Source organism: Brachyhypopomus gauderio, chromosome 1 (genome assembly GCF_052324685.1).
Source record: "Brachyhypopomus gauderio isolate BG-103 chromosome 1, BGAUD_0.2, whole genome shotgun sequence".
NCBI classification, from domain to species: domain Eukaryota; kingdom Metazoa; phylum Chordata; class Actinopteri; order Gymnotiformes; family Hypopomidae; genus Brachyhypopomus; species Brachyhypopomus gauderio.
In genome coordinates this window covers 33,513,387-33,539,593 of record NC_135211.1, presented here as the reverse complement: position 1 = coordinate 33,539,593, position 26,207 = coordinate 33,513,387, and the positions used below count along the sequence as shown (strand labels likewise).

General features: G+C 47.7%; 1 protein-coding gene across 1 annotated transcript in view; it reads left to right on the top strand.

The window, feature by feature from the left end:
• Positions 1-25,455, top strand: part of lmbrd1 (LMBR1 domain containing 1) — a 56,272-nt gene extending 30,817 nt beyond the window's left edge. Inside the window, exons 8-16 of the mRNA XM_077010704.1 lie at positions 3,167-3,292; positions 3,679-3,831; positions 8,166-8,230; positions 8,626-8,728; positions 11,033-11,137; positions 11,382-11,531; positions 12,597-12,681; positions 23,073-23,164; positions 23,297-25,455. Coding sequence (XP_076866819.1) covers positions 3,167-3,292; positions 3,679-3,831; positions 8,166-8,230; positions 8,626-8,728; positions 11,033-11,137; positions 11,382-11,531; positions 12,597-12,681; positions 23,073-23,164; positions 23,297-23,407 — 990 coding nt within the window. The 3' untranslated portion in view covers positions 23,408-25,455. The remainder of the gene's footprint in view (positions 1-3,166; positions 3,293-3,678; positions 3,832-8,165; positions 8,231-8,625; positions 8,729-11,032; positions 11,138-11,381; positions 11,532-12,596; positions 12,682-23,072; positions 23,165-23,296) is intronic.
• Positions 25,456-26,207: the final 752 nt, after the last annotated feature.

Below are 26,207 nucleotides of genomic sequence, written 5' to 3'. Positions count from 1 at the left end.
TATATAGAGAGAGAGAGAGAGGTGGGTGGGTCTGTTGCATTATTCTTTCCCCTCTGTGATTCCACTTGTTGACCAAAGTGATGGGCTCCAGTTTTCTGTGCCTGTTTGACCTTTTTGACCGTTCTCATCAGATCACACTGCTCTGCTTCTTGGGCAGAAGCCAGCCAATCACATCCATGCTTTTCATTTGAGTCCAACTCTGTCTCCGTTGCCTGACTGCAAACGCCCCAACGGAGCGAGCTTTGGAGCTCCAAACGAAAGACCAAGGGTCGTTGTTGGGGTCTCACTGAAGGTGCCAGGGGTCACAAGGTCACCAGGGGTCGTGCTGATGGTGGAGACGTGCTGGACTGAGGTGTGCATAGTGAAACAGGCCTGGGGCCGCACTGTGGCTTTTGCCCTTCCTTACAAACCGTCCACCCGAGTAACGAAGTCGGCCCTGATTGGATGATGGAATTAGAGAGTGTTACGATGAACCAATTACGGCTTGCGCGGATGCTAGCACGCGACCGACTGCATCTGCGACTTTTGCTATGTGTCCGCACCCAAAGGATTGATGGGCGTTCTAGCAGATGAAACACCTGGTCCTTAAGCTATCAAACACAAGGTTGAACTTCAGAGATTGTAGACTGTAAATCACAATATATTCCACCTGCTAAGAGTCGTAGATGGTGGAGATGGCGCGGGCGGTTTTGATGCACCTGGAAACCTTCAGCTGATCTGCTCAGGTTCCTAGTCTTGGAGCACACAGCTCCACCTTCTAACGGCTTCAACAACTCAACATCAGTGTGCTGTATTAAGGCCTGAACTAATCTGCCCAAGGCAAATGGCCAACAAGAGCAGGGCACCCCTACCTTACACATTTTCAGTGTGAATATGGCTCTTTTCTAAAGGATTATGTTCTTTTCAAACTCCTGTTTTGGTGCCTGTAGGTGTTATTTGTATTTGTGTTTTAGCTGGTGTTATTTTAATGTACCATGGTTATTAAGGCACCACGTATTTGCATAATTGCACTTAGTCCTTTAAATCACTCTAAAAAGAAAAAAAAACACATTTGATTTGGATATGTACTTGATTATCTCAAATGCATTAGAGGTAATGTTAACTATATTTGATTCTCAGCAAGGGAGGGTCAAAGTTTTGCTAATGTAGCTAAAGAATATTAATGTAATCCATGGATGCAGAGTGAATAATAATTGAAGACATAAATAGTGCAAAATTACCAGACATGGCTGTAAATAAATAATTAAATTTGTTAAGCACGTGCGCACACACACACATACACACACACACACACACGCTTACACTTTCTCATGAAGCCCAGAGAAGACAGATCTCAGCCTTGTGTGGGGTGGTTTGTGCCTCTACGTGGGTTGTTTTTCCTCACCAGCTAATCCCTTCCTCTGTTTATCTTTCTGCTGGTGATTCTGCTCTCTTCATCCCTCTCTCCGTTACTCCGTCTCCTCAGCCTTCCCGTCCCTCCCTGTCCTCCCCGTCCACCCCGTCCTCCCTGTCCCTCCCTTATCCTGGACCCAGTCCAGGCTTCCCGGTCCACTCTTTCCATTTACCGTTTCGCCGTTCTGCCTCCCCACTTTTAATCTCATTTCTGTTTACATCGTCTTTTTGTTTTCTGTCTCTCTCTCTGTCTGTCTCGCGCTCCATCTCTGCCCTGTCCTTCCATTCAGCGTCTCACCTCTGGTCTCCTTTTCCAATCAGCGCTCAGCACACCTGGCTTTGTTCGAGCTCAGAGCGTCTCCCTCCTTCTTATTTTTCTCATGCTTGATGGACCTCGAGCAGATGAAAGGAGGGAGGGAGGGATGAGGAGAGGCCGGGGGAGGAGGGGGGGGAGGAGAGGAGGAGGAGCAGAGGGGGTGTGTCTCACTGGGGATGCAAGACAGATTCCTCCTTTATGATGAGCTCTTGGTATTCGGGACATGCACTGGCCTTAAGAGCCTCATGATTCATGGGGAGGGAGGGGTGGGGGGTAGGGGGGGCGTGGCCAACAGGGGCCCATAAGAGCAGTCCACAGCAGAGACTAATAATAGTGCACCGTGTACCCCCCCTCCACCCAGAACTCTTCTGCAACACTGCTCTGCCCTGAAGAAAGCAATGGAGAAGTTGCTTCAGAACAGAGTTTTTTTTTTGTCTGTGTTTCTCCGAGAAGATATAAAAAAAAAGGTCAAGCTTGTTTTTGGCTGGTTTTGAAGGTCTAATTGTGCTTTCTGTATATGTGGCTGAGCGCACTGTGTGTGTGTGTGTGTGTGTGTGTGTGTGTGTGTGCGCGCGAGTGTGCACGTGCGTGTGCTGTCAGCGTGCGTGCACACCCCAGACTGTCTCCTTTATTCTCTGCATGTATTGATTAGCCTCCACATGGGTATTGAAGACGGTCCTCATTTTTAATTAAAGTTCGGACACCTCGGAGCGGCCGCTAGCACACTGGTGAGCGGCGCCTCTGCTGTCTGGCAGTCCGTCGGGCCCGCCCTCCCTCATGAAGGAGGAAATCACTATTGATGTGCACCAGGGTGGTTAAATTACATCAGATGTATAGCATTTTGAGGCCTGCACCGTTCAGGGCCTTTGTGATCAGTTAAATTATCATACTTTCTCCCGACTTGATATCAGGTTTGTTTGTTTTGGTTTTTTTTCTTCACGGTGTATGAGAGTGGTGTGTGCGCGCGTGCGTGCGTGTGCGCGTGTGTGTGTGTGTGCGTGTTGGCTTTCCTCTTTGGGTAAGAGCTGTCACATGGGGGCACTGTTTGGCTGCAAACTGGTCTGCAGAGATGGAGTCGTACTCACAGTCACAACCACTCAAAATGGTTGCTACACACACACGCGAGTTTCACAAGTAAAAACAGGCATGCACCACTCACTCTCTCTCTCTCTCTCTCTCTCTCGCTCTATCTCTCTCTCTCTCTCCTTTACTGTCTTCACCTTTCTTCCTCACCCTCTTTCCCTGTCTCTGTATCATGTATAAATATATATATTTAGTTAAACTCCGTGTTCCCAAACGCTCCTGCCTGGAAAACAGAGGGCCTAATGCACATGGTTAACTCTTGTCCACATGTCCAGGCATATGTCTCTGTGTTGTAGAGGGGGGGCATAGTGTGTAGGCCTTTCAGGACGCTGGCAAGTGAGTGTAATTGCCGTGTGATGTCTGGTCCCCCCCCAGGCCTACGGGATGTCCGTGCTCCCCCTAACACTGATCAAGGGCGTGCGCAGTGTCCGCTACGAACGCCTCGAGAACACGGAGGATAAGGAGGAGGTGGAGCACCGCATCGACAAGCTCAAATCCAAGGTGCGTGGTGATGGAGGGGTGTGCACAGGTGCGTGGTGATGGAGGGGTGTGCACAGGTGCGTGGCTGGGGGAGGGGTGTGCACAGGTGCGTGGTGATGGAGGGGTGTGCACAGGTGCGTGGTGATGGAGGGGTGTGCACAGGTGCGTGGTGATGGAGGGGTGTGCACAGGTGCGTGGCTGGGGGAGGGGTGTGCACAGGTGCGTGGTGATGGAGGGGTGTGGCTCCTGCGTTGATTTGTTAATGCAAACCAAGAGATTTTTGGCTTTCTTTCCTCTCTCCGCATCTCATTCTTTAGTCACTGTTGGATCCACTTTACTGGTATGAATAATAACAGCACGTTTGAGTTGTGAAAGTGTGTCTGATCAAACCCACCCACCCTGTGCAGTGTGAGGACGGCAGGCCTCTCTCAATGCGGGACCGCAGGACCCTGCAGGACCTGGAGGCCAAGCTCCTGACGCTGCAGCGCCGGGCACGCCACCTGGAGGTGGCCGGACGGGACTGCTGTGCAAAGGCGGGCGGAGTCCTCCGTCCTCTAAAGGTACTCAAATGGGGCCGGTCCTCACTTAGCAGGTCCTCGTCACACACACACACACACACACACATACACACACACACACACACACACACACACACACACATATACACACACACACACACATATACACACACACACACACACACACATATACACACACATATACACACACACACACACACACACACGGCTGCCTGCTCTCCGCTCTCCCCTCGTTCTCCCGGCCGCCTCCCCTCCATCGCTGTGATTTGCTGAGACAAAGGAACAGGAATGCTGGCTTGTAAGCAATATCAGTGTAGCAGTGTAAAAGAACCATTTATTTTGTCACTCAGTCGTCCTTTATTATTAATCCGCCGACCACACACACACACACACACACACCCACCCACACAGTTACACATTTAGACATGCTCTGATATTTCAGCTTATAAATGACCACACCAGTTGAAGTTATCCCTTCTAAATCTCATCCCTTCCGAACCAGAACGTTCTCATGGGCCCTCCTCGTCTGTCACGTGCCGTCCTACAGCGCTATATTAAACTGATCGCCAAGGATAATAGCAAGTCTGACTCTCTTCTCTGTTGTGTTATTGTTTTCGGTTTTTTTGTTTCCCCCGAACCTCCCACACAGCTGCGCTCGGCCTTTTAACAGTGTGATGAGCGCGATGCTTCGTGCTTTACCGCAGTCGTAAAACCTTCCGGCCCTCCTACGACGCCCTCGGCTCACCCCCTCATGGCTGGGTTTGGGCTGGAGCGGTGTTTTGAAACGCCATCATTTGTTCTGACCCGGACCAGCTCGCCCGTGAAGACCCGTTTCAGAGCGGCGGCTTGCGGCGCTTGCGAAGGGGGAGGTGTGAATTGGAATTAATTTTTCTTTGGTGGCTTTGAGGTGGCACTTGTGCGCTGTGCGAGCACTTCAAGGAAGTTATTCGCTGTCTCTCTTTGGCTGTCTCTCTCTCCATCTCTGTCTTTTTACTCTTTTTCTGTTCCCTCTTTCTGTGATTATTTTTTTCTGTCTCTTTGACTTCCACTTGCACAGTGTTTTATCAAATGAGCTTTTTTTCCCTGTGCGTGTTGGTGACGACACACTTTGATTTTATTGCCCGCCTTTAAGTTATGCCTTCCTCTGCCCTTCTGTAGACTCTTGAATTCCTGAAAGCACGCACAACACCGGCAGTTCAAGAAACGGTGCGGCAGACACTAATGTAACCACTGTATGTTGAGGCACGCATTTCAATCCCGATATGACCATTTCTACCTACAGTGTGCGATAACGAGGCGTTCTCCGGCGTGTGACATGCACTCTCAGAGTAAGCATAATTCTTATCCTAAAGACGTTTTTGATGAGCTGTGTGGTTCGTTGGGGGGGGGGGTATTGATGCTCGGTTGTCTTCTCCACACATCATAAACTACCAGGGGGTGGGGTGGGGGGTAATGGTAGCCCACTCCCCAGGGCTGTTCGCACCAAAGTGTAATTTTCTCACCTCTCCACTCTGGCAACCAACACCAAAATGCCACTGCTGAACATGGAGGAAGTGCGGCATTCGCTCTCGAATCCACCGCCATTCCTTGATTGGCCACCACTTTAGCGTTGCTACTCTCAGTAATCTTCAGGGGTTTATTGCAGGTTTGCTTGTGATTTTTGGTTTAAATATAGAGCCTTTGAGATAGTAGCCTAATTAAAGGAACCGTAGTGCAAATATTAACAGATTTTTTTGTGTGGGTGTGTACACGCCTCACGTTTACATAATGCGATGGCTGTGTGTTAGCAGTTTTGCTCTTTCACAAAGTATTCCATCAAAGCCATCTTAGACTGCTTCTTTTTGCTGCCTTGAAAGCTTTGCAAATGCTTTAATGACTCAAAGATTGGCTCGGGAAAGTTATTGTTTGAGTAAGCTGGATGTAAAACACTCAGTGTGGCGGTGGGACCTCACACTACATTCATACCAGTCTGAAAAGATAAAAATTCATTTAACTCCCAAAATGATTCAAATTTAACAGTGAACTACACCGGGGGTTGAGTTTTATTCAGTCCAACACAGTTGAGCATTGAAACGCTGCTGAAATGATACTAATGCATGTATGCAGGTGTGTGTCACCTGCTCATTTTCGGGTTCTAATCACAGGTGTGGCACAAATGACGTATGGATGTGTCTAAGTGGATGGATATATACAGGTGGTGCATTTTCTCACAAACAACATGACAATAATCAACAAACGGCGGTCTGCCATCCCGTGATTCCTAAGCCTGATTTACGTTCGCCGGAATGGTGCCGTGACCCTGGGGGAGCTGTTGCGAATGTCCCCTAGATCGGTGGACCCCTTCCCTCCCTTGACTCGGCCCCTTGTTGTTGGCCAGCTCGCACGGGGAGGTGCACGTTTACCGCCAGGCTCTGACGATACCATCAGGAGGTGAAAGAGCTTGATAGTGCGCTGAGATGAACCTTGCCGGCAGCGGTGGCCCTGAAGGAGCTCATGTGACAGCTGGGGTTGCTCTTGCACAGGGGCGGAGTTAATTGTACCTGAATCAGACCAACTGATTAAATTTGATTGATTTTTTAATTGTGTTTATCATCCAATCCACCACGTAAATTGGCTCGGAAAATTAAAAGTGGCGTTTTGGAAGTGCATTAGTATTTTAGGAGTGCATAGGTGGTTAGGTAATGAGCTGCTAACCTATTTAGCCCGTTAGTGATCGTTCGCCTGGCCAGTACGATACCCCATCCTGCATTTCTCTGGTGTACTGCCTAGTCAGTTTGCACTGGTCTGTTCTGTGCTCCAAAATGCCTGATCTGTTTAGCGTGTCATATTTGCTTGTCGAACTCTGTGTTTTCGATCCAGTCACCCTTGTAGTCTATCAGTGTCTTATGGGTGCAGAGGTGACGCATGAAAAGTGTCAAAGTGAATCATGGCTTGTTGGCCTTTCCTCAAGGGAAATCTCGTCCCAAACGTTTGTCGTGGCCCCGGGAGAGTGCTTGCGGAGGACAAATATTTTATATTCCATTTCCTCCAATTCTTAGAAGCTTGTTACGAGTTCACTGCAGAGTGGAACTCAATTACAGTACCAGACCAGACGCTTGGTCAGGGACGACCTCCACCTCGCCGAAGGATGTTACCGGTCCTCCAGGTACAACGTGGTAGCACTTTCCCGAATGCAGCTGGCGGAGAGCTGAACGGGTTTCTACGACATGTCCGATCTCTGGGTTCTCTCTCCCCTCAAAGTGGGTAACATGACTCCGGCGCCAGGCCTTGTGCATAGGGCAGCACGTCTAGGTCTGTGTTCGGCAGGTAAAGGAGGGTAAGACGGCACGGGCCGTGATGAATGATCTCGCCCCGGCTCACGTTTCAAGAGGGTTCAGGGTAAGCTGTCAAAAGTGGTCCGAGAACTACAAAACCCATCTCCCCAGCTGCTTTCGGTAAAAGAAAACGAATCACACGTTTTCTGCCTGAGAGGACTTTAGGCCTGAGATAATGATTCCAATGCTTTTTTTTTGTCCAATGTGCATTAACCTGCAGGCTTGGAAAAATCCGGATTGTCCATTTATTAAAATCCTGATCTGTACTGGACCGTGACCCAACCATTACCATAAATGAGGCAGTGCAACACGCGGTATAAAATCCCCCACTGAGGGAATGGCGCTGGCGGTAAGAGCCATAGATGGGCCCTGCAGATTGCCCGGTGCAGGTGCATTAGCCCGTGCCCGCATTACGGACTTCAGGGCGCGCTGGTTAAGTTGGGGCTTATTACAGGAACGTGCCTCCACTCCAGAGCCAAAGTCACCGGCCTATATTCCCCACTCATGCAGCTTAATGTACTCTTTCTCTCTTCTTTGCTTTACTTTAGCGTGTTCCTTTTGTATGTTCTTTCTTTTGTCTCTTTTCTGCTCCTCCATTCCTTCTCCTGGTGTGTGTTTCTCGCTCCTCTCTGCTCTGCAACGTCCTTTCTCGCGTGGGTCTGTATTTTTAGACAGTGCTGCTGTCTGCTGGAGGTTGCTCTCTCTCTTTCTCCATCTCCCTCTCCCTCCATCTCCCGCTCTCCCACTCGTTTTCCCACTACAGGCCGCGAGAAAGCAGGGGAGATGTGCGTTTACCCAGCTAACATCCCTGGCCACCAGCCACACCCCCGGATGCTGGCATTAGGCTGACATGGGACGGAGCACAGGGCTGAGCGCCCCCTTGTGGGCAGCAAGGGAGGGTGGATATAGATACCCCTCTGCCTGCATCGTCAATAAGGCTCTCTCTCTCTCTCTCTCTCTCTCTCTCTCTCTCTCTCTCTCTCTCTCTCTCTCTCTCTCTCTCTCTCTCTCTCTCTCTCTCTCTCTCTCTCTCGTCCACAGATTTTGCTGGGAGTTTTCTTCTTCCTGGTGGCGCTCCTGTTCGTGGTCGCCTTGTTCATTTCCAAGTAAGCCAAATGTCACACACTCCCACTGCTGCCCTCCATTCACCTTTCCCCACCAACACACACACACACACACACACACACACACACACACACACACACACACACACACCTGCCCTTACTCAGACAAATGACTCAACAGAAAGAAAGGTCCGGCCAGTCAGTAGCCACCTCACATCTCTTGAGCACTGAAGGGCACGGTGATTATTGAGTCTCAGCTCGATGGCAGCCATGTTGCCTTACGTTGCCTTCCTACCCCAGTCACACCTGAAACGCTGACATGGAGCCTTTTCACACAGCTCCTCACGCATTATGGGCCGCGCTCCGAGACTCCGGCAGCTGTCTGGCTTTCCTCCGCATTTCTTGGCATGATGCGGTTTGTGTTTATCTCGTTTCAGCCTCGACAAAGCTTTGCACTCGGCCGGAATCAGCACTGGATTCATTATCTTCGGCACCAATCTGACGAACCCCCTCAATGAGCTGCTGTTGGCGCTGCAGCCGGTGAGCGCGCCGCCATATCTAGATCCGTATTTACGCAGTGTTGGGTAATAGGAAATCCAGGAAGATCAAAAGCCGTTTGCTGGTTTATTATATTAGCAAACCCAACATGTTGCTCTTGGGGTGTGATTGGACTCACTGCTGTGCACCCAGTCGTGCACCGAGGAGCCAATCTTGCAAATGTTATTTTATGGTTATCACGAAACAGAACCATAATCTACCACAAGATATATTACCATGAACATGTCAACAGTTTTGAATAATTGGCTTTGGCGTGTAATATAAGGATTAGTATGCAGGCTCTGCATGATCCCACGTGGGCTGGCCACCTCATGAAGAAGATTGTTCTCTCCTAAATCATGGGACGGGAGGACATGACGACCGCTGAATTAGATGCAATTACACATCAGCAATAACCGCGCCATTCATCACGGGAGCCGTCCTGAATCCGTGTAAAACCCCTACGTCTCGTCCAACTGGCGGCGTGGTCAGCCGCACCGCACCTGAATAAAGTGCGATGGCTCTGCTAAGCCGTCGTCCAAGAGCACTTGATTAAACGAAATTGTTCGGAAGCTCCGACCATCGATTTCCCACAATTATCCCGGGCGGTGGAGGCGGCGGGGGAGGTGTGGGGTTGGGGGGGGGGGGGGGGGGGGGGGGGGGGGGGGGGGGGGTGCGGAATGAAAAGTAGCGCGTCGTCGCAGTGCGGCGTGACTCCTGAGACGGTCACGTGATACTCTGGCTCGAAAGACGACGGCCGGGGGGGGCGGGTTTGAGGGGGGATGGTTTGTCCCCCGCCCTGTCGGTCAGCAGCCCCAGAGTTATGGCCATCAGTCTGCCAAAGAGGGGGTGGGTTGGGGGGGGCATTAACGTTCCAAAGGAGTGAGATGGAGCCAAAGACGCTAATAAGAAGAGAGGAGAGGGCACGTCCGCAGCTTGACTGAGTCCACCAGAGAACTTTCTCCTTTGGAACATTTCTCAGACGCCGCGTACGAAAGAGAAGGAGATAGAGAAGAGAGTTTGTGTTTTTGTCTTTTTTTGGACATTATTTTTCAGGTTTTTGCGAGAACAAAAGGTCTCCGCCAACCCTGCCAACAATTAGACACTGTTATTATGCTAATGAATGGTCTAAAGTACATTTTGCATTGCGCTTTTACACTCCTGTTCTCTACCAACACCCTTGTAAAGGGCAGGGCACCTCACCAAACAATGCCTTCCCCCAACCGCGATAGACTCAATTCTCAGTCACTCAGTACCAATGCCATCTCTGTATTTATAGTGGTGCGAAGTATTTGACCCACTTATATTTGCCTCTGGGTGTCGAGACTGATGGTGCAAGTCCCTTTGGTGCATTACAACACGATTCCTTTATACAGGTTTTATTAGAGCTGCAAAATCTTGTGTGTGCATCTCCTAGCTGCCGCCCCTCACCGCCTCTAGCATTTTGTAGTTTGCACAGGCCCTACCAATTAAAATGCGCCATTAAGTTATATGGAGGAGGCCAGCAAAGACCACGATGGTCTCAGGCACCTGACTTTGCACTGCTCAGCTGTCCTTTTGAATGTCACTTGGCCCACTTTTCTTTTGTTTGTGTGTGTAGAAGCAGTAATTCTCTGTCTTTCGGTGCCTGAAAGTGATGAATGATGTGTGTGTTGAGATTTTAATAATGGGAGGATGTAAAGAACAGTTCAGCCAATCACATGAACTGACAGCATTTAACTTTCTGGAGACAGGGTGTGATTGGTTAGTTGAAGGGGAGTTCCTTTGAATTTACATCAACCTAAAGAAAAAGGTTCAAGAGCTGTCCAGTTGTGTAGAACCATTACCTTTATGTAATCACAGCACCCTGTTTGGGTTTTATTACAATAACGCAACAATCGGTTACCAAAACTCCATCCGTAATGTTCCCGTTACTGTCCACATGTGATCTTTCGCGTCTTATTATCTGTTGAAACATGATAACTCAACGAAAACAGTGCGATTGTTTATGCTCTTTGAACGCTTAGAAATAACATGTTGCATTTAAGTCCAGTCTTTGATTGGCTTAAAGCATGAAGTCCAGCTTTATGATTGGTTTAAACCATGATGATCAAAACATGCTGCTAGCTAAATGTTAGACAAGTAGACATTTCCTGGTCACTATGCGTGCCCTCGTATTCCACATCGTTTTCAAACAGGTCTACAGACAGATCTACAACCTGTCACAGCTTTTGTGCGTATGAGAAACCTGAAACATGTTCATATGTACATGTAAACTCAACTCCCCTTTAATGGAGATGACCCAACAGTTTCTGTGATGCTTTACAGGTGTTTCCACTGGACTACGTGCTGATCACGTTCATCACCATGTACTTCGTGTTCACATCTATGGCCGGCATCCGAAACATGGGCATCTGGTTCTTCTGGATGAGGGTGAATGCCTTTTTTTTTTGCTTATGCTTAACGTGTCTCCTTTTATGTAAACCATTTCGCACCTGATTGGGCTGTTTCTTGGGGGGGGTATGGGTGTCCACTCCCACGTTGTATCCTCGTTTCATGTACTCCAATAGAAAGTGATCACAGTTTGCACCATGGATGAGGTGTGGTGTGGGCATGGCTTATGACTCCTGTGTTTTTTTTTTTTGTTTTTTTTTTGACCGGCGGCGGGGGGGGGCAGCTGTATAAGATCAGGCCTGAGAGGACCCGGCCGCAGGCCCTGCTCTTCCTCTGCATGATCCTGCTCCTCATCGTCCTTCACACCAGCTACATGATCTACAGCCTGGCCCCGCAGTACGTCATGTACGGCAGCCAGAAGTACCCGGTGCAAGTAAGAAAGTGTGTGTGCGTACGTTTGTGTGTGTCTGTGTGTGTGCGAGCATGCATTTTGGAGATACGAGGAGCTTTAGGTCTCTGGGATTATGCCACTGTGTATAATGTACACTCTGGCATCTGTGGTGTAACAGGGCAGGGATTATGAGAATGATCTTCAGAGGGCGTGAGACTGTGCACACGTGGGTGCGTGCGCGGTGGATCTGCCTCTGAAACCCTACGAACCCGCTTGATTTCATCCTCCTACTCACTCAGTCGCTAGTCCAGCCAGGCAGATGGTTTTTTTTCTTTCTTCTTTTCAGCACACAGACTTTGTTCTCCATCAAATTGTCAGCTAGGCCTGCTTAGTCCAGTTGAATGACAATTTGTTCAGAGTCGAGCTCGCAGCCGGTGATCCGGCCGGGGGTCCCGTCGCCTGCGGGGGACATAAAGGCAGGAACATGACTGGTGCGTGGCAGTAACTAGCCTCCTAGGGCATCCAATAAACAGCCCAGCGTGTGCCTGGGCTTCACCAATTAGCAGCGTCGGACTAAAACACCCTCTCGAGGCATGCCTGCCCTGTTTTGGCTGTAGAGTTCAGATCACATCTGCTCTTATGCGCAGCATAAGGTGCCTGGAACTGTAAGGCGTTTGTAATGAGCCGTCTTTTGAAGCATGCTTTTAAAGGGAGATGTATAAATCAACAAGTCCTTTCAGAAATGTGCGTGGTGTAATGTTAAGGAAGCATTTACAGCTGTTAAGGCCATTAAGATCTGATCTGGAATGGAATCTTTTCAGTAATGTAAAATGGTGGTTCTGTCTGTTGTACCAAATTGGTCTCTCTGTACTGTCCTTGAAATAGTAAAGATGTTGAGAAATTTGCCATTAAGGGTCCTTAAAATATTCTAAAACTGCTTGAAAAAATGACTTGGAATGCTCAGAATAAAATAGTTTGGAAAGGGTCCATTGCAATTGGATAAATGAGCCACATTTGAATAAAATAAAATATGAGCACATGGCAAAAGTTGCTGTTGAACCTGTATGTGTGAGTTCAGCAGTTGTTTGTCCTGTTCTTTGTCCTTAGACCCCACTAACAACAGCTCATCCCCTGTGGGGGAATCATAGCACAGTGGTCAACACCAAGACATGTGATGCAGACGCCCCTCAAGGTAGGACACCTGTCCTCCGTCCACTTTCTCCACCTGTCCCGTTGCATCTCGTTTTTTTTTACCTGAGAAATGTCCCGGGGTTTCATTTATTCGTAGCCCGCCATTGGTACGAGATGTGTCAACGCTGAGGTTCCTGTGGAGTCTTATTCCAGAGAGTTAATGGTTTCCTCTCAAGTGCTCATCAGCAGTTCGGCGGAGCTTGTCCGGAGACTTCCTGTTATTAATGAGGAGGGCACAATGTTTAGGAGGGGGCGGAGCTTGTCCAGAGACTTCCTGTTATTAATGAGGAGGGAACAATGTTTAGGAGTGGGCGGAGCTTGTCCGGAGACTTCCTGTTATTAATGAGGAGGGGAAAATGTTTAGGAGTGGGCGGAGCTTGTCCGGAGACTTCCTGTTATTAATGAGGAGGGCACAATGTTTAGGAGTGGGCGGAGCTTGTCCGTACCAGCAACAGTCACGCCCGTCAGCTCCACCCGCCTCCATGTATTATACTCTCAACCAGTGATTATTGAGAATGGCTTTTTTTTTCTATTCTGCCTTAGCTTGACCCGATCTCATAGTGACACAAGGCCCCACGGAAAGAGGGCAAAAACAAACAAACAAAAAAAACAGACAGATACCAGAATGGGAGGGGTGGCGTCGAGAGAAACCCGAGAGAGATGGATGGAGTTACTGAGATCAGTGGAGTGGTAGGTGTGGCCACCGGGGCAGAATCACTCCACCCAGCAGGGCACCGTCTGCCATTGCTGGCCCACGAGCATAAGGGACAGCCGGTGTGGCGTGCACGTGGCCCCGTGGCCCAGCTCCAGACCTGGCTACCGCCCAGAAGGGTCCCCGCTGAACCTTGGATGGGTCTGCTTGATTTTGAAGGGCCTGACTTAGAATCAAAGAAACAAAACATCATTAGAGTAAGATGTGCATACTGTAGAGGAGAGAATATGTGGTTATATTTTAGTACATTTTAAAATTTCTTTGTAATTTAGCACATTCACCTTCAATGGCATTGCATTTAATGTAACTTTGAAACTGCATACAGGGCACACAGACTTTACAGAGTAATGTCTGCGTGCTTTGTAAAGTGTGCGTGGTCTGTAAAGTGTGCATGCTCTGTAAAGTCTGTGTCCTGGAGTCACAGGACAGTCCTGAGTGAGGACCTGCAGGGGGAGATTACTTTTGATCATTTAAGGATATTGGGTTCATCCAGCAAAACTGATCACAGACCTTGAAGGTTTGGGAAAAAAGAATTCTGGGTCTGCGCTTTATAAATGATGCGTCGCAATTTGACTGATCACTGTTTGGTGCTGCTAGATTCTGTTTTAGCACCAATAAATTTCTCCTGTGTGCAGTGTTGGGCCTTGAAACGGCATATTATAAGAAGTATTACTGGACGTAGGTTTTACTGCCAGTTGGTAGATAATTACATTTAAATAGTCCCCATTGAATATTTGATTATATAAAGGTTAATCCAGATGATTTGTCAGTGGAGAACTCCTGCCTTCTGGTCATCTGCCCATGCATGTATTATAAATGGATTTAAGAGCAAAGAACACCATGCTCCAAGGAGAAAACCTTTATTAATTAAAATGTGGGCAACAAGCGCTGGTAACGAGCAAAAGCATAATTACTAACTCCGAGGTTAATTGTGACCGTGCATTTGCAGTTCGCCGCCGACGAGGCTGCAGCTTTCCTGGCGGCGTTTGAAGCGTCCGCTGAGTCACGTAGCGTTTTAATTAGCGGACGAGAGCGAGGTGCGAGTCAGGTTCGCTAAGCACGTTGCATAAACACTCGCGCGAGGGGCTGGGGTGGGTGCGGTACCGGTACCGTTTCTGTGGGCAGGCAACAAGTCGCAACACCTGGGTCCTCGTAATGGAGACGTTTGCGGACTCCGGCCGTTCAGGGTGTAGTGGTACTTTTTGTCGGCTTTTAAATATTCGGAAGCTGATGCTGAATTGAAGAACCGCCTCCATTGCACTCAGCTGTTTTTGTTTTAAACAAGCTTACCGCTGCTGGGTTCTGGGTAGCCTGCATAAATGTGCTTTTAGTATCAGCATAATGTTTTAGCATGAGCACCAGCAGTTCTCTGTTTTGAGGTTGTTACTGGGTCATTTGCAGTACTGGTAGCATACCGCATCTTAACTTTCATGAGTAGACGAGTAGATTTGTTTCATTTCTCATGATGGACTGTGGCTGGATTATAATACTGCTCTAGATCCAGAGGAGGGCACTCTGATCTAGCACTCCGATCTCACTGGAGGACATTAGGATAATAGTGCGGTCACACTCGTATTATCTATTTAGATGAACAAGCCAAGGAGAAGCTCCTTCTTCTTTTCTTCCCTCTCACGCCAGAGAAGACGTCGTGCCAGCAAAGAAACCTCTCGGTAGTCATCCACTAACCACCGCAGCCTCACATTCGCTTGCCGGCTTTGTTTGTTTGTTTGTTTGTTTGTTTGTTTATTACCCTGGCCCCTCCCCCTCCATCAGACAAACTCTGCTGTCCAGCTCCAGTATACATGTGACACATCACAGATACCAGAGGACTCCCTGGCCGATGAAGGCAGGCCCTTGATGATCTCATTTTGAAGGCCGTGGTCATGGGAATGAGGGAAAGGGGGAGTTTTGGCCACAAATGCTAATGTCCCTGTTAATGACCAAGAAGCGGTAGATGCTAATTAGCATTATGCAAATGTGAACATGCCCACTACTGCCTGCTAGCCTTAATTGGGTAATGGGCACATTAGCATTTTTGGGTTATGGTCTTTTAGGAGGTTTAGACTTTGTCTGCTGATAGCAAAGAAGTGATGCTGTTTGCTAGTATATAAAAGCATCTGATTCAAGTTTTTAGTTTGCACTGTGCATCACCAGTGCAAAATAATGATTCTGTTGGTGACTAACTATATTCACACATATATTCACGTGTGTGTGAGTATTTAAATATGTGGGGAAAACAACACACACACACACACATGTATACTCATATATAACTTGATATTTGATCTGCTGTTGTGCACGCATTGCCCACAAGGCATAAATACTGTTCTTTACAAAACTGCATGGCTGATAAGTCAATTTTGAGCAGGAAAACAAAGTGAAGATTCCCATTTCATCAAGAACCTTGGAGCTTTAACATGTCGTACAGTTCGGACCGAGTTGAAAATGGACCCTTAAAGATTACTACACTTAAAGGATTAGTAAGCCAATAAAACCTCGGCTCCTTTCTCCACTAAGACATAAAGCATGTGGAGAAGAACTAACGTGGGTGACTATAAAAAGCAACACATTTCTCTTAATTAAATCATTAATCGATTAAAAGCTCTCCCCAGCCCTCCACGGGACCTACTCTTTTCCCATTAACTGACAACCACACATCTAATCAGCATGACCACCAAGCACTCAAGGATATACTCAGGCTGAGTACCCCACCCGCACCCCACCCATGCCCCTCCCGCGCCCACGCAAGGCCAGCCCACCACCGTTCTAACGAGGGTAGTCCGGCAGACGGCAGGACAGACCTCTACCGTAGTTTCTTTTTCATGCATTCTCGTGTATCTACAGTATAGCAAAGCATCACTCTTTATGTCGTGGTGACTGTGCACTCTTTAGATTCAGCAGGACGTGGCCACGTTCCCTCAGTGGTTTATGGACCTGCATGGAACATCTCCAAGGGAAAACAAACAAGCATGTCCAGCAGGGAGGAGACGTGTGGCAGGGAGGACTTGTCTGCCCCAGAGGGGGGTATTGGGGTAAAGAGGGGGTAGGGTGGAAGGGGCTGGTTGCACGCTCTTCCTCGGGCTGGGAGAGAGGCTGAGTGAGCTGCCCCCAAACCACCATGGAAAGTCAGAGTGAAAAGTGGCAGATAGTCTAGGATTTAATGCCCCAGAAGGCACAGTAGGTGCCTTCTGGGGCACCTACCGCTTGATCTGTTCTCCGTGGCTCTTGTAGAAAGACGTAGTCTCTGAAGGAGTTAGGAATAGTCTCCCAAACCCCTGGATCCATGTAACCGTCTGTAGTGTTTGTTCTCATATGTCTGCAAACTATCACAGAAGCTCTAATAAAAGAGCCCTTAATGCTGTTCTACTCGTCCCTGACCCCCGACCTGCATCTAATACACGCCATCGAGAGTCTTTAAGCGCTGCGGAGAAACCCGAGGTTTGGAACATTCTCGTTTGAGACGTCTGCTGCGCACCTAGTTGGGTTTTAAAAAAGCACATATTCATCGTGTTTTTGAAAAATTAAGAGATTTTTCTGATTTTCACTTTGAGGGAGAGTGGCGTCTTCTGCTGCTCCCCGTGTCACGTCTCCTCCTCTTCTGCAGAGCCACCTAATGATGTTACGTCTGTCTCTTTTCCCGGACTAGATAGATGCACTGTATCTGGAGGATCAAGTGCTGTTTCCATGGCGACGCTGCACCGAGTCACCCACCTCGATATTCCGATGTGCTCTGCAGCTGCAAATTAAAATGGAATTTGCAGTGTTCCCCAACCCGTGACTTTACACACGTGCCAAGCGCAGACATTCCCTTCCTGTAATACTGATCTCCAGCTCTCTGTTAAAGGCTGAGCGTGTGGAGGTCTGGGGCGACTGCGATGGTGGGAGCTCTATAAGAGGGAGGCATGAGCCCATAGGAGCCCATAGGCTTCTGACTGATCTGCACAAACGTTTTCGTTCTTCTAATACGCGCATTCGCCTGCACGACGAAACGTCGCCTTTTCGAGTTCAGCGAGACATCGGTTTGTTTTCCGTTCTGCTCCCTTGAGAGCATTCGGTTCTGGCCTGTCGTACTTCGGACACCCAGCCCAGCAAGCAACAAGTTGGCCAGAATGAAATATTTATGGTCTGGGATCCTACGTGACCCTGCCCCCACCATCGGTGGTTAATAGGAGCAAGTGTCTGTGTGAGGGAGTGAGTTTGTGAAGCAGTAGGTTAATCACATATGCCCGTCTTCCGGCGTAAGCGATTCTGGGTGACGCGCAACAGTCCGAGGCAAAAAGGCCCAGACACACAGTACAACACGCAACACTCACATCCCCTCACAATACCTTCCAAACCTGCTGCCCGTTGTATAGGTTCCTGATTGGGGCGAAAACAAGTTACTTTCCCATTTTGTTTGCCGTCTCATTCTCTCCTAATCCACAGCTGTTATCTGATCAGGCATAATGGGCAGTCCTCCCTATCTGCTTTACTGGTGTACACCGGGGATTGAAAGCCACAGACAGTACCATATACACACACTCCCGAGGGCAGGCCACTTAACTGACAACAGACCTATTATGGGATATCGTAGTGTGCAGAACCGACCCATGCAAACGTTAGTTTAGCTTGCAAGCCTTCCACATGAGCAGTGCACTACCTGATTTTGCATTCACTTGTTAAGAAACTGGTGGGATGTTTGTCAAGTGCTTAGCATTTTGGTTATGTAAATATATTGCTTCTCTTGATTGGATGGACGCCATACAAAGTGGTACAAAGAAAAAGAAGGAAATTAAGACTGCTGGCCCTTAGATCTGTGGGTAATGGAGTCATTGCTGGACATGTTGAGTGTTCCACCAGTCCTACCTGTTCCCTAGCAACACTCAGTCACAGCCTGCAGAACAGTGTTTCGGAGACGCGGTAGCACATCTTTTATCATAATCGCACCGGAGGCTTTGAAGGCGACGACTCGTGTGCGAGCGCGTTTTCCTCGAGGTGATATCGCTCTTCCTGCCTGAAGTCCATTTCAGCCCTGCTGCAGTCTATAGGAGTTCGTTTCAGTAGGTTATCATGCAAGACCCCTCAGTCTTCGTGCTTGGAAGTGCGGCCCGGTCTTCTCTCTCTCCCTCGTGTTGAGGAGCAGGGTTCGGAGGCCCTCCCTCTGTGGTGATCCTGTCGGTCTCCTCTGGAGTCTCCTCATCTGCCATGATAATGGCATAGGGACACATTTTGATCTCTTAATGCTCATATCTCTGCCTGCTTTGAGTCCGGGCTTAAATTATTCTGGCACCAAAGTGATTTTATGAATATATAAAGAGGGAGACCGAGAGAGAGACCGAGAGAAACAGAGGTAGCTGATGGTAATGTAGCAAGACGGTAAACCGAAGATAATGACCTGCTGTACAAGCCCAAGAAAGACACTCCTGTTGTATTGGCCTTTGTTTATCAAATGGCTCATGGATTTGACCCCGTACCACTTTCTGTGCTTGAAAGGAGAGGAAACCCATGGAGGCTCCACCATCTGACCTTTCGAACAAAGCCCACGCAGCTCTCTCTCAGAACATTCATTTGGATAAAAGTGCCTGGTGTCCTCGCCCCCCCCCACCCTCTGTCAACTGGTCTTCACAGAATCTCACCTACTGAGAGTGAGATGAGCACGAACAGTTTTCGTGTGGAAAGTGTTTTTTTTCCTCAGATGTGTGTGTATGTGTGTTTTTTTAATGGGCATGTACAAAAGAAAAGAAAATCATTTCAGCCCTGTAGTTCTCTGGGCCTTGTGTGTGTGTGTGTGTGTGTGTGTGTGTGTGTGTGTGTGTGTGTGTGTGTGTGTGTGTGTGTGTGTGTGTGTGTGTGTGTGTGTGTGTGTGTGTGTGTGTGTGTGTGTGTGTGTGTGTGTGTGTGTGTGTGTGTCATCTGTCATGTTATTTGAACTCCATGTCACTGTACAGTAGTTTTTTTTTTTCCAGGCTCTTTATCTTGCCAGTGGAAGACAACGCAGATGTTATTAGGTGGTATTTAGAGCCAGTGATGGCAGGTGAGGAAGGAGCAAGTGAGGACGTCACTGGTGTAATTGCCGACCTTCATCTTCATTTGATGGAGGCAGGGCTCTGGTTTGAGTGGAGGACTTGTGAAGGTGCAAACGTTCTCCACAGATATGGACGCAAGCCGTTGATGGTGAGGCGAATCGGGGTAGTAAGTCAAGGTTCTGTGGTGCAGACTGGTAGGTGTAGTACAGTACCGGCAGCCTGGACTGCCACGCAGCTCCACAGGGAAAATCCCACACGCCAGGAGGGCAGAATTGAGAGTACGCATGGTTCTAACTCTAGCCATCGCCTTACAGCCTCATAGCGTTGCCCCCCCACCCCCTAACCTCAGAGAGCCAGGTAGCTCTACAGACCAAGCAGAAGTGTGGTGGGGCGTAAAAGCCCCCTTCTCCCAGGGCCCCAGTGCTTTTAGCAAATGGGGGGGACGTGAAAAACCACCAAACGAAATGGACGACCTGAGAAGGAAAGAGCCCATCTAGTCCTGAAGATACGCGGTGAGACAGAGAGACCGAGAGAGAGAGGCTTTCTTCTTGTTTCGCTTTTAGTGGCCTTGGGCCCTGCGCGTCAGATGAACGGTAAGGAAGTCCCCATTAATGATGGATGCTGCAAAAGCAGAGCCATCTACATAGCTTTCTCCCAACGACCCAATAAACCGCTGTGGGATTCGGGTTCATACGTGGCATCGGCGGTTTTGTGCTGTTCCAGTCGATTCAGTGGCATTCATATAGAACTTTTTTTGGCTCAACAGAATCTCACGTCCTCTAATGAGCATGCCGAGGGCCACAGTGGCGAGGAAGAGATCACGGACAAGGCACGATGTAGAAAGAGTGGTGCCGGCCTCAGAGACGCGGACCCACGTCCCCCGCGGCATCACCTGACAGTCGGGATTTTGATATGGAAATTGCAGTGGAAGGATGAAAAGGCTAATATTCCTAACAAGGCATGAGAGCTCGGAGCTCCTAACTGATGTGGTATAACCTACGTGCTGAAATCATTACGCTATTGGATAACAACATCAAATACTTTGGAAGTACTGTATGTATGAACTTAAGACCTGGCCTGGTTTATTAACGATCTTGGAAGTGAGTGGGGAAAGCTCTCAGAAGTGTATGCTGCTGTGCCTTTAAAACCAGCGTCAATCAGGCTGGGGCCTTGAGCCATGAAACTCCGATTGCAGTTTTGGTGTCCATTTTGTCTTCTGGCGAGCCCTGTCTGTTTTCAGTGGGTTGGCTGACCTCTGGCCGATCTCGGTATGACCCCCAGAAGAGGGCGACGGGGCTCGTGCGATGGCAGGTCGGCCTCGGCCGTCCAGCTCTTTGCCTGCCGGTCTGGGCCGAGACGTTGAAGGTGAACCGGGTCAGCGGAGTGCGCGATAATTTGTTTAGGCAGGACCACTGTTGAGAGCCATCTGCGAGACGATCAGACAGCCCCGTAATTCAGTTGAACAACTGGAGAGCTACAGATGGCAGAGAGAGAGAGAAAGAGAGAGAGAGAAGGAAGGAAGCAGAGGTTGGACGCGTAGGCTAGCGAACAAGGTCCGCTACAAGCTCCGTGCTTCATCCAAAAACCAGCAGGGCAACATTTTCTCTGCACCTTGGCCTCCGAACCTCCATGTCCACCTCCTTCCTCCGACGTCGTCCTGTGGAACCTCCATACCCCATGGAACCTCCGTCCTCCAGGGTCTACTATGCGGCTCCTGAGTGGGTATTTGTTAGGTGCCCTTTTCGGGCTCCACATAGGCATGCCGGCCTACAGAGCAGGTGTGGTACCCTTATGACGACAAAATGCTGGGGGTGCTGATCTTGGCTGATCTCGGAACACAAGTTTTTGTGTCGTACTGTCGTGAAATCAAGACGAATTAAGAAAATGTTACACTTTTACACACCACACACACACACACACACACACACACACACACACACACACACACACACACACACACACACACACAAACCCCCACCCTCTTTTTTTGCTGATTGTTCTGCAGTGGGCACAGTAGGCACGCCAGCATTTCCAGCATGGAAGAGTGAAAGCGACAACGCCGACTCTAGATCTGAAAGCGAGTTAAAACAGAACCAACCTAAACTGCTTTGCAGCCTGCTCACACCCGATTCACATTTCAACAGATCAAATGGAATCAAGTCTCGCCTAAGTGCTTCTGTGAAGACTGAGAAGAGAATTATAAAGCAACACTTCTACCAAAATCAAACTTTTATTGAAAGCAAGTTATTACCAGTTTTGTGCCATCTCATTTTCACCTTATTAGTAAGCCTTTCATGAGCTGAAATGAGGAAAACTTTGTTGGAGCTGAATAATTCTAGTCAAGCCACTAGAATTGCTTTACATTTTTGGCTTTTTTTTTCTTTTTTACTCAACCAAAAGATTTGCACATCTGTGAGAAACAACCGGAGCAGCTGCAACAGTCTGAAGTGTTTTACGAGCGCAGCGCCGTCGCCGGTGTTGTTTTACGCCGTGCCTCCTTTTCAAACTACCACAGGTGTTTCTTTGTGTCCCGTAGTTCTGTGGTTTCATTTCAAGACACCTCGCTAAGGACCAGGAGTGTTGTGACGCATCTGCAGAGAGGGCGGTCGCCCCGGCTTTTCCATTCGTTCGCGTGCCTCTGCAGAAACGTCACCCGTTCCAGAAGAACTTTCTGTTTCGGCTCGTTTAATCCCTGACGTCGGAGCTCTTCATCTCCGTCGGCACCTGTGTGCTGCGTCTTCCTTCTCTCCTCACCGATCTGCCTGTGTGTGTTAGCTTTGGTCTCGCTGACCTGTTTAGTTCAACCTGCTGAAGCCAGCAGAGGTGAACAGGGAGAGGCTCTGCCACCTCAATCAAGCCGCGGCCAAAACGAGGACAGTGAAATAGGCCTGAAATTAGTGGCTAATCTTATTTTGATTCTAATTTATTATTATTTGTTATTCCCCCAGCTCCCTGGCCATGCTTGGATCACATTAAGTGTTTCATTATGATTTTAATAGATGCTGCTTTTTTGAATATTAAAATCCATGTCCCCGGAGAGCCCTCCGCAACGTCACCATCCCCGTTTCGTTAAGGTGGTGCTTGGTGTTCATGGCGTGCGGGTGTCCTCACTCCACCTGGCTGCCACTGTCCGCTACAACGCAGGCAATGATTTCTTTCAACCGCAACGTATGATTTGGTTCGGCGAGAGCTCGAACTCTCGTTAGCCTTCTGGCCGGAAGAGTGAGCTCTGTGGGTGTGGGCGACCCCTTGGGGTAACTTTCATACGCTGAGCTTCCCGCGGGACCATCCGCCTTCGTTAAGCAGATTATCCGTCCAGTGTCTTCTGTGTAGCACAGAGGGGCCTGTGTTTGGTTTCAGCTATTATGGATAAACACACTGTTGGACAACAGTGAACTAGTTAGAGAAGTTCAAAGCTTTTTTCAAAATATTAGGATGAACACCCGGCATGTAAAACCCTTTGAACACCATCTGTATCCCGAGTTATCAGTAAAATGGTTAATCTGACAATGTCTCTGCAACTGTACTGCATTTTGTAAGAAGGAACTAAACCGTTTCAGCATGGTCCAGGTACACCAACCAACCAGGATGCTTCCTTACATAGAGATGTAGGTGGTGCAGGTACTGACCATCAGATACAGCAGGTTTAACTGTGATGTTTTGTTCTACATCCAGACCAGTGCATGATGACCAGATCATACCTCTTCCTTCACAAATTCTGGTTCTTCAGCACCATCTACTACTTCGGCAACTGGGCTTTTCTTGCAGTAAGTACACTCCTTATTCCCCCGTTACCCTGTTAATGGCCAGTGTTAAAAAGTCTAGTGTGAAGACGCCACACAAAATATGACGTATCGCGAATGAACGAGTTTGAATGAACGAAGCTTCCCGGGCCGCAGGTCTTCCTCATCGGTTTGACGGTGTCATGCTGCAAAGGGAAGAAGTCGGTGATCGAGGGTGAGGTGGAAGCAGACGACTCGGATTTTAGTGACGAAGAGTATGTGCACTGATCAGGGCACGAAAAGGCTCGAGGTTGTTTATTTACACACTGTGTCCTTTCGTTATATGCTGTATGTCCTGTCTCAATGATAACGATACCAAAACCGCTCCAGATAACTTTTTCTGTTATAAAGTGTGCATGGATGTTCTGTTGTTTGTTTTTTGGGGGTGGGGCCTGTATACACATGCTAGACCTAAATCTTGTTGTGCGGGGTTCCAGCGCAGCTTGCAGACTGAACGCTCCGTGCAGTCCACAGACTGCTGGCTTTGAGCCTCTGTTACTATATCCCAGAGCCAAAAGGCTTTAAAAAAGTACAACAAAATGAACATGCTGTGTCACCGCAGGGATTTCATAGCAGTGTGAATCAGTCTGATTGTTTGGTCCAAGATGACGGTGTAACCTGTTAAGTCACTTTTTTTATGCTGACGTACTTATGCACATGCTGCTGTATAATTTGAACTAAATTATAAAATCCAGGTATTTTGTAAGCCTCGGCGGATAAGTAAAGCAGATCTTACAAATTCTAGCCTAAACCTCTAGCTTTAATCTCTTACAGATGCTAGCTTTAATCTCTTACAGATGCTAGCTTTAATCTCTTACAGATGCTAAGTTTAATCTGACCTTGGAACACACCCACATGCAGTCTGAGGCCTAGCAAATGTCATCATTCTTTTTCAAGGACTATGGCACTAAGGACAGTGGGGCAGATGACCACCAACCATGCCTTGGTGTTGTTGCTTAGTTTAGTTCACCTTCGTATGCTGATTTATTTACTTTAAATACATCCTGGAAAGATATGCATCTCTCTAATGTTTGAGTGTGTCGTTACAGTATTCTTATGCAATAGGCAAACTAACCAATTAACTAAGTTGCCTAAGTTGTAAAAAGCAAAATGCAACCATTGTGCAACATGCTGATCTAAATGCCTGGTGACATCATACAGAGATTGATACATCATACAGGGCATTTTGGGGGTGATGATGCCATTGCTATGTAAAGGTACATGAGAATAACAGTATTTGCCATTTTGAAATTTCCCAAATGTCTGCATTAAAGGCCTTTTTGAAGCATCATCAAATAAAGAGCAAAAGCAACGTCTGTGTGGTTTTGCATTAAAGACAATTCTGTGTCCTGTACCCTTAGGGAAGTACAGGCAGGAGGTCATAATTCCAAAATATGTGCTGTTATAGTTCAGGAATCAGGACCCTAGAAGGTCAATGAGGAACAGACTTCCATGATCCTTGCATGACCAATGACAATCACATGATCCAAATGGCGAGTAATAATGTAAACAATGTGAAGATGAATTGGGGCATCCCAGTAAGCAAACGGTACACGCAATTTGTCATGACCACAAAGGTAACCTTGCTAAGGTAATCTTGGTATCTTGGAACTATAACCGTTCCCATCGCATACATTATAAGGGAAGTGTCAGGGTCAACCTCAGCCAATGGTAAACACGTAATGTGGGATTGCTGCTGAATTAAAAAGCCCACAATGCCCCTGTTCACACTGCCTCTGTGTACCTCCACAGTGCAGTAAATGGAGCAGTCAAGCCTGTTAAACTCGCATACCACAAAAATGCCAACTCTGGTTCACCACCCATTTATTTCCATACTTTCTAATTTATTGTTCTGTTTTATCAAAAAGGTTTAAATGCTGTAATTATAAAGAAATTGAACTGTATGATTCATGCATTATTTTCGGTTCGGTTTTCTGAGATAAGCCTTTTTTTTTTTTTTTTTTTTTTTTTGAAATGAGTCGGTTTTAGCCAGTAATTAAAACACGGGGGGAAAAATATTATAATTTGCATCTTTTAACATGTCTCCTTTGTAACATTAATGTTAGCACTTCAAAATGCAGAGAATGGGACAAAATGTTACTGCAATTATATTGTGATTATATACATACACATTGCAATGTATTAAAAACCCCAGTGGTAATACTTTGGTGTTTGGTTAAAAACTGACCTGTATTCCTTTTCATTAAATTGTTGATACATGTTGAATTACTGGTGTGACACCAAATTTCAGACAATAAAGCAAGGGGAAACGTATTTTCTTTATTTGTTGTAATGTTAACAACAGCTAGGGTTAGGGTTAAGGTCTCGCATTATGTATTTCTGTAATAACTATGAAAATAAGAAATCTAAATCCTAATGCTGATCTAATCCATTTATTTACAAGGCTTCTGGGTTCACCCAGGGTCCCTTCCTAGTCAGGCCTGTGCTATAAGTGATTGGTCAGTATAATTACAGCACACGAGAACCGATGTGATGAAAATAGCTGATTAGCTATCAGTGTTTCAGAGGCCTGTGCTGCATGATCAGCGCACCAATGTGATCCTGACACAGTACTGCAGGTGCACATATTTACTCCCCACATACCTGGTGACGTCTAGGAATATATGCGGTATGAATTCAGATTCTCAGGCTTGCAGGTAAATACACTAAAAACGTTTATCAGGCTTGTCTGGTATACATACAGTATGACTGACTTTCAGGGTCCCAGGCAGACCAGCTGCTCATGTAAGTTCCTGGGAAGAAAATCAACACAAAGCATCTCTTTCCTTTCCATGATTGGCCACAAAGGTTAGGCAACTTCATGTGTTAAATTTTTCATCTCCTTCATCTTGCCTATTCGCATTTGCGTGAGACTCGTGGAATGCAAACGTTCTGGCGATACAGTACAGATGAGATGTGCTGTGCTCGTGAATGTTTGAATATGTTGAGAGTCTGTGCCCACCTGACGGCTGAATTTGGTTGATGCTGTATTGGTTTGGGTGCAAGCAGTTTAATATGAAACACATGT